Here is an 8,854-nt window from a genome sequence, read left to right on the forward strand (position 1 = left end):
CTCGCTTACTGACCCGCTCCTACTGCGACTGCCGCGCTCCGGCTGCTACTGACGCGCTCCTACTGCGACTGCCGCGCTCCGGCTGCTACTGACGCGCTCCTACTGACGCGCTCCGACTGCTACTGACGCGCTCCGGCTGCTACTGACGCGCTCCGACTGGCTACTGACGCGCTCCGACTGCTACTGACGCGCTCCTGCTGCTTACTGACGCGCTCCTGCTCTACTGACCGCTCCTGCTGCTACTGACGCGCTCCGTCTGCTACTGACGCGCTCCGACTGCTACTGCCGCGCTCCGACTGCTACTGCCGCGCTCCGACTGCACTGCCGCGCTCCGACTGCGACTGCCGCGCTCCTACTGCGACTGCCGCGCTCCTACTGCGACTGCCGCGCCTCCTGCTACTGACAGACTCCACTCCCTATCTCCCTGGTTAATTCCTTCTATTGCAGTGTCGGCGCTCCGTCTTCAAAAGTTAGAAAACTCATAACAAACTGCAACTTAGGTACATTGAAATGCACCATGGGAACATCATATCACACCGCTTACCTGTGTGTATGTTTTATATTTGTGTTTGTGTTTCTCACATGCAGTCCTTGGAGAAGTTTCAGAGAGGATGGATGAGGCTGAGATTGCTGTGTATGGCTACAAGAGAAGAGAGGGAAAGGAAGAGGAGAGGAGAGGAAGAGGGGAGAGACCGAGTAAGATGGAGGAAAGGAGAAGTGGGATGGATAGAGAGAGGTGGAGGAGACCAGACAAGGGTAGGACTTACCTGGAGAGAAAGAGAGGGATGGAGAAGAGATGGAGAGAGGGAAAGAGATCGTCACCGAGACAGAGATCGGGATAGGAACAGAGAAGGAGATGGAGACAGCGAGAGGGATGGCGGTAGACCTAGTGACCCGGATGCGGTAGACCTAGTGACCGGGATGGCGGTAGACCTAGTGACCGGGATGGAGGTAGACCTAGTGACCGGATGGAGGTAGACCTAGTGACCAGGAAAGAGAGAGGGCTGGAGGCAGAGAGAGGGATGGAGTAGACCCAGTGACCAGAAAGAGAGAGGGCTGGAAGGCAGACCTAGTGACAGGGATAGAGAGAGGGCTGGAGGTAGACTAGTGACCGGATAGGAGGCTGAAGCAGAGAGAGGGTGGAGGTAGACCTAGTGACTGGGATAGAGAGAGGCTGAGGGCAGAGAGAGGGACAGACCCAGGAGAGGGTGGGGATGAGAACCTAGGCCTCTGGGCTTGGGCCAAGAATCGGCCACCCTCTCCCCCCCTCCATCGGAGCTCTGAAGAAGGTCACTTCCTCAAAGCCTGTTGACGACGATGATGATGTGAGTGAGTAGTGTACTCTTCCACACTCACCATATACACACACTCCACTGATACATTTATTTTCCAGGAGTGTCAGGCACCTGCTCCGCCGAGCTTCCATGGGTTTCCTGAAACCTGGGGTCTGACGATAGGAGTCGGATCGGGACAAGAGCACGGTCCGGCCTGGAGCAAGAACAGCTCCAGACAGAGAGCTGCTTTCTCAGGAAAATCGGACAGGATAAAGAGAGGGAGTTCTGGGAAAAACCATGTCCACTCCTGACCAGGGTTCATAGCAGCAACAGGCCTGCAGTGAAACATCATCCAGGTTGCCAGAGGTCAAATACACAGTCGCTATAGGCACTGTTCCAACTGGTTAATATGTTTGGATACAAGGGCAGGTTTTAATAGTAGGATGACAAGGCAGGTTAATATTGGTTGTGATGAACAAGGGCAGTGAATATGTTGGATGACAAGGGAGGTAATATGTTGGATTGACAAGGGGCAGGTGGAAATATGTTGGATGACGGGCAGGTTAATAGTTGGATGACAAGGCAAGGGTTATATGTGGATGACAAGGGCAGGTTTATATGTTGGATGAAAGGCAGGTTTATAGTTGGATACGAAGGGCAGGTTTATTGTTGGTGACAGAGGTAATATGGATGACAAGGCAGGTTTATATGTTGGATGACAAGGCGATTTATATGATTGGTGACAAGCGGCAGTGAATATGTTGGATGAACAAGGGCAGGTTGAGATATGTTGGAGGACAAGGGCAGTGAATATGTTGCGATGGACAAGGGCAGTGAATATGTTGGATAGAACAAGGGCAGGTTTAATAATGTTGGATGAAGCGGTTTTATTTTATTGGCAGGTTTATTATGTTGGATGACAAGGGCAGTTTATAATGTCTGGATGACCAAGGGCAGGTTATATTATGTTGGATGACAAGGCAGGTTTATATGTTGGATGAACAAGGGCAGCAGTTATATGTTGGATGACAGGGCAGGTTATATGTTGGATGACAAGGGCAGGTTTATATGTTGGATTGACAAGGGCAGGTTGAATATGTGGATGCAAGGGCTAGTGATGAGGAGGTATATGTGGATGACAAGGGCAGAGTTGATACATGTATGTGATGCCAAGGGCAGGTGTATGAGTTTGAGTGTGACAGAGGCAGGTGTAATATGTATGACAAGGGCCAGGTGTTATTGTTGGATGACAAGGGCAGGTTAATAGTGTTGGATGACGCAGGGTCATGGGTGCAAGGCGGATGTGATGACAAGGGCAGGTGAATATTGGATGACAAAGGGCAGGTGAATATGTTGGATACAAGGGCATGGATATGTTGGATGACAAGGGCGGTGAATTGTTGGATGACAAGGGCAGTGAAATGTTGGATGACAAGGGCAGGTGTGATATGTTTGGATGACGAAGGGCAGGTGAATATGTTGGATGAAGGCGTATATCGATGACAGGCAGGTGAATATGTTTGGAATGACAAGGCGGTGAATATGTTGGATACAAGGCAGGTGAGTGGATCGGAGAGTGATTGATGACAAAGGCAGAGTGAATATGTTTGGAATGAACAAGGGCGGTGAATATGTTGGATGACAGGGCAGTGTGAATATGTTGGATGACAAGGGCAGGTGAATATGTTGATGACAAGGCCAGGTGAATATGTGGATTACGAGGGCGTAAGGTGAATATGTTTGGATGACGAGGCAGGTGAAGTTATGATTGATTGACCGAGGGAGCAGTGAATATGTTGGATGAGCGGAGGCAGGGGATATGTTGGGATGACGAGGGCACGTGAATATGTTGGATGACAAGGCAGTTAATATGTTGGATGACAAGGGGCAGGTGGAATATGTGGTGGATGACAAGGGCAGGTTGAATATGTTGGGCGGTAGTAGAGATCTTTAGTTATTGGCTTTAGACTGAGACATGTAGAGCATTCTTTCAATCGCCCAGAAGATTATCTAACCTAAGAGTCATTTATATCTCTGTAAGACTAAGAGTAGTATGTTTTGTACACACACAACTCGTCCTTGTTCCTGTCTACTGATGGAGAAACCTGCCCATCGCTTCATCCTGACTTAAAATGACCTCTCACACGATCATCTCCCGTCAACTTGACCTTCTCCTCCTTTTTTGTTTTTGTTTACACGCATCATTCACCTCCATTCGATCAGACATGTCTGCGACAGTGACACGTCTGCGACCGGTGACAGTCTGCGACAGTGACAGTCTATGCCCATCTCACTCCCTCTATCCCCAGCTCACTCCCTCTATCCCCAGCTCACTCCCTCTATCCCCAGCTCACTCCCTCTATCCCCAGCTCTCTCCCCTCTATCCCCAGTCTCCCCCTCTATCCCCAGCTCACTCCCTCTATCCCCAGCTCACTCCCTCTATCCCAGCTCACTCCTCTATCCCAGCTCACTCCCTCTATCCCCAGCTCACTCCGCTCTATCCCCAGCTCACTCCCTCTATCCCCAGCTCACTCCCTCTATCCCCAGCTCAACTCCCTCTATCCTATCTCTCTCCCCTCTATCCCCAGCTCGCTCTCTCCCCTCTATCCCAGCTCGCTCTCTCCCCTCTATCCCCAGCTCGCTTCCCGCTCTTCGCTCCTCTCTCCCCAGTCGCTCTCTCCCCTCTCTCCCCAGCTCGCTCTCTCCCCTCTCTCCCCAGCTCGCTCTCTCCCCTCTCTCCCCAGCTCCTCTCTCCCCAGCCTCGCTCTCTCCCCAGGCTCGCTCTCTCCCAGCTCGCTCTCTCCCCAGCTCGCTCTCTCCCCAGCTCGCTCTCTTCCCCAGCTCGCGCTCTCCCCAGGCTCGCTTCTCTCCACAGCTCGCTCTCTCCACAGCTCGCTCTCTCCACAGCTCGCTCTCTCCCACCAGCTCTATCCACAGTCTCTCCATTCCTCTTACTCTTTCCTTTCTCTTTCTCTCCGTCCTTTTTGCTCTAACGCTCCCCCTTCTCTCTCTGTCATTAGCTAAGTCATTAAGTTAAACCAGCACCCAGAAGCCCTTTAAAACTCTGCAGCGTGAAATTAAGGTGCCGTTTTAGAAGGGAAGGTAATCTGTGAGAGAGAACCGGTCTGGAGGGAACGAGACAGAAGAAGACTGTTCCTGAGACAAGACGGCCATCAGAAAGAACATGGCAGAAAGAGAGGAGAGAGGGAGAGGTGGTTAGAAAGGGATGGATGGAGGGTGAAAGAGAGCAGGGAAATGGAGCGGAAAGAGAGCGACGGGTGGAGATGGATGGAGGGAGGGAGAGAGCGAGCCATCGGGGGAGAAGAGAGCAGAACAAGCTGTTGATTTGTATGCGGTTGAGTGCTGGGACAGCTATAATGTCCTGATGGATCGGTGTGTCTATTCCCATGCTGCCAAGACTACATTTACTAGAACCTCTTGGACATCTCTCTAGCACACACAGGTGTCTGATGTTTATGTGTACCCCTGTTGTCTTCATTTAACTGCTCCCCTGTGTCTTCAGGTCTGACAGCAGTAGTGACAGTTTGAGTGAGGAGGAGGAAGAGGTACCGATCCTCACAGATGAAGAGATGAACAAACTGGGGGCCAGGCTGGTGAAGGCAGAGATTATGGGTAACACGGTGAGGTCATCCACAGGATCGCTGTGTTGCATCTCCTCATCCTACCTAGTCACACACACAAAACACACAGATAATTACCCGTTCTAAACGCGTTCCATACACCCCTGCCCATAGGCCCTTCCCCTAGCATATCAGGTCCCTCGGCTCTCTCTCTCTCCTTGATCACAGCAAACGATTCATTTTATAGCAGTCACTCTGTCCACTCAACCCCCATCCATCTCTATGTCAATCGATAACGTTTTACTGGCCTCAGTACTATATACGACAGTTTGACTGGCCTCAGTACTCTGTGCGACAGTTTGACTGGCCTCGACTGGCCTGCCAGTACTTTGTGTGAGCAGTTTGACTGGCATCAGTACTCTGTGTGACAGTTTGACTGGCCTCGTAACTCTTGTGTGACAGTTTGACTGGCCTCAGTACTCTGTGTGACAGTTTGACTGGCCTCAGTACGTCTGTGTGACAGTTTGACTGGCCTCAGTACTCTGTGCACCCCCGTTTTAAATGGCCACTCAGTTTCGCCAGTTTGACTGGCCTCGGTACTACGTGGCGACATGTTTGACTGGCCTCGGTAACTCTGTGCGACCAGTTTGACTGGCCTCGGTACTCTGTGCGACAGTTTGACTGGCCTACGGCGGTACTCTGTGCGACAGTTTTGCCTGGCCTCGGTACTCTGTGCGACAGTTTGACTGGCCTCGGTACTCTGTGGCGACAGTTTGACTGGCCTCTCGGTGATCCTGTGCGACAGTTTTGACTGGCCTCGGTACTCTGTGCGACAGTTTGACTGGGCCTCGGTACTAGCACAGTGACGTTATATCAGTTTTTGACTGGCCTCGGTACTCTGTGCGACAGTTTATGGCCACTGGCTCGGTACTCTGTGCGACAGTTTTTGACTGGCCTCGGTACTCTGTGCGACAGCTTTGACCTGGCCTCGGTACTCTGTGCGACAGTTTGACTGGCCTCGGTACTCTGTGCGACAGTTTGCACTTGGCTCCGGTCCTTACTATCATAGTTGACTGACCAGTATCTTGTACAGTGACTGGCCTCGTAACTCTGTGATGCTAGTTTGCACTTGGCCTCTACTAATCGTATCGACAGTTTTGACATGGACTCTCAGTAGTTCTGTGTGACATTTTGACTACTCGATTGTCTGTATGAGTCTGGCCTCAGTACTTCTGTGTGACAGTTTGGCCCTCGGTACTCGTGCAGTTTACGGTCTACTTTGGGACGTGATGGCTCGTATCGGGGAGTTTGGCTGGCCTCGGTACTCGTTACAGTGTGGTGAGCCTCGTATTATGGACTAGTTTCGCATTACTGGATCACTGCTGGCTGATTGACGTGTCTCACCAGGTCAGTGATAAGGACAGTTTGAGCTGCTCGGTACTCCTGTGTGAACAGTTTGGGCTGGCCGTCGGTACTCTGTGTGACAGTTTCGGTTGCTCGGTAACTCTGTTCTGGATGAGACAGTTTATGACTGCTGGTACGCATACAGCGTACTTCGCCTGTGTGTGACTGTTTAGATTGCCTTGTGTCTGACATACGATCTCTGTTCTCGAGAGACGGTTCACTGATGTGAGTGCACGTTACTGAATCCCATCGGCTGTTTGGTGGCCCCACTTACTCATTGAGACTAGGTATTGACATACTTATCTGATATCCATAGAGGACTGAGTGTGGCTGTGACCATCTGTTCTGTTATCCCATCAACTAGTGTGGTGGACCACTATTATGTCCTGTATCCCATCAGCGATTGAATCTTACGCAGAGGTGTGGATGGTGGTGTTCGTTCACTACTTTGTTGTATCCATGACTAGACTGAGTCAGCTGGGACTCGTCGACACGTAGGCACTCTTATCTCAGATTGGATACTGATGATAGGATGTTGCCCTTACTTTCTTGTTCCCCATCAGAGAGGAGGTGATTTGTCGTGGATAGTGACCAACTATTATCTGGTATCCCGCATGCAGAGAGACTGAGTGTGGTATGTGAACACTAACTTAAGTCTGGTCATCCCCATACAGAGGAACTGAGTGTGGATGTGGCACAGCACTACTTAACTAGTTATCTCCATCAAGCTACAGGACTGTACGTGTTCGGTTGTCGAGACCACTACTTATCTGTATCCCCATCAGAGGACTGAGTGTGGATGTGACCATACTTTATCTGTATCCCCATCGAGGACTGGTGTGGATTGTGACCACTACTTATCTGTATCCATCAGGCATGGAGACTGAGTGTGATGTGACTACTACTTACTCTGTATCCATCAAGGACTGAGTGGTGGACTGATTGACCATCTCACTGTAAATCTGTTTTATCTGTATCCCATCAGAGGACTGAGTGTGGATGTGACCACTATTATCTGTATCCCCATCAGAGGACTGAGTGTGGATGTGACCACTATTATATCTGTATCCCCATCAGAGACTGAGTGTGGATGTGACCACTACTATATATGTATCCCCATCAGAGGACTGAGTGTGGATGTGACCACTATTATCTGTATCCCCATCAGAGGACTGAGTTGGATGTGACCACTCCTTATCTGTTCCCCATCGAGAGGACTGAGTGTGGATGTGAAACCCATACATATATCTGTTATCCCATCTACAGAGGACTGAGTGTGGATGTGACCACTACTTAATCTGTATCCACCATCAGAGGACTGAGTGTGGATGTGACCACTACTTATCTGTTCCCCATCAAGAGGACTGAGTGTGGATGTGACCACTACTTATCTGTATCCCATCAGAGGACTGAGTGTGGATTGTGACCATACTTATCTGTATCCCATCAGAGGACTGAGTGTGGATGTGACCACTACTTATCTGTATCCCCATCAGAGGACTGAGTGTGGATGTGACCACTACTTATCTGTATCCCCATCAGAGGACTGAGTGTGGATGTGACCACTACTTATTGTATCCCATCAGAGACTGAGTGTGGATTGACCACTACTTTCTGTATCCCCATAGAGACTGAGTGTGGATGTGACCACTACTTATCTGTATCCCCATCAGAGGACTGAGTGTGGATGTGACCACTACTTCTTATCTGTATCCATCAGAGGACTGAGTGTGGATGTGACCACTACTTATCTGTATCCCCATCAGAGGACTGAGTGTGGATGTGACCACTACTTATCTGTATCCCCTCAGAGGACTGAGTGTGATGTGCCACTACTTATCTGTATCCCATCAGAGGACTGAGTGTGGATGTGACCACTACTTATCTGTATCCCCATCAGAGGACTGAGTGTGGATGTGACCACTACTTCTCTGTATCCCATCAGAGGACTGAGTGTGGATGTGACCACTACTTATCTGTATCCCATCAGAGGACTGAGTGTGGATGTGACCACTACTTATCTGTATCCCCATCAGAGGACTGAGTGTGGATGTGACCACTACTTATCTGTATCCCATCAGAGGACTGAGTGTGGATGTGACCACTACTTATCTGTATCCCCATCAGAGGACTGAGTGTGGATGTGACACTACTTATCTGTATCCCATCAGAGACTGAGTGTGGATGTGACCACTACTTATCTGTATCCCCATCAGAGGACTGAGTGTGGATGTGACCACTACTTATCTGTATCCCCATCAGAGGACTGAGTGTGGATGTGACCACTACTTATCTGTATCCCCATCAGAGAGACTGAGTGTGGATGTGACCAACTACTTATCTGTATCCCCATCAGAGGACTGAGTGTGGATGTGACCACTACTTACTGTATCCCCATCAGAGGACTGAGTGTGGATGTGCACCACTACTTATCTGTATCCCCCATAGAGGACTGAGTGTGGATGTGACCACTACTTATCTCTGTCATTCCCATCAGAGGACTGAGTGTGGTGGATGTGACCACTACTTATCTGTATCCCCATCAGAGGACTGAGTGTGGATGTGACCACTAACTTATCTGTATCCCCATTAGAT

At 50.1% G+C, this 8,854-nt stretch overlaps 1 protein-coding gene across 1 annotated transcript in view; it reads left to right on the plus strand.

Annotated features, from left to right (window-relative positions):
- cwf19l2 (CWF19 like cell cycle control factor 2) overlaps positions 1–8,854 on the plus strand; it is a 50,892-nt gene that overhangs the window by 14,625 nt on the left and 27,413 nt on the right. Inside the window, 1 exon segment of the mRNA XM_070433891.1 lies at positions 4,778–4,915. Within this exon segment, the coding sequence (XP_070289992.1) occupies positions 4,778–4,915 (138 nt within the window).

Source organism: Salvelinus sp. IW2-2015, linkage group LG22, assembly GCF_002910315.2.
Source record: "Salvelinus sp. IW2-2015 linkage group LG22, ASM291031v2, whole genome shotgun sequence".
NCBI classification, from domain to species: Eukaryota; Metazoa; Chordata; class Actinopteri; order Salmoniformes; family Salmonidae; genus Salvelinus; species Salvelinus sp. IW2-2015.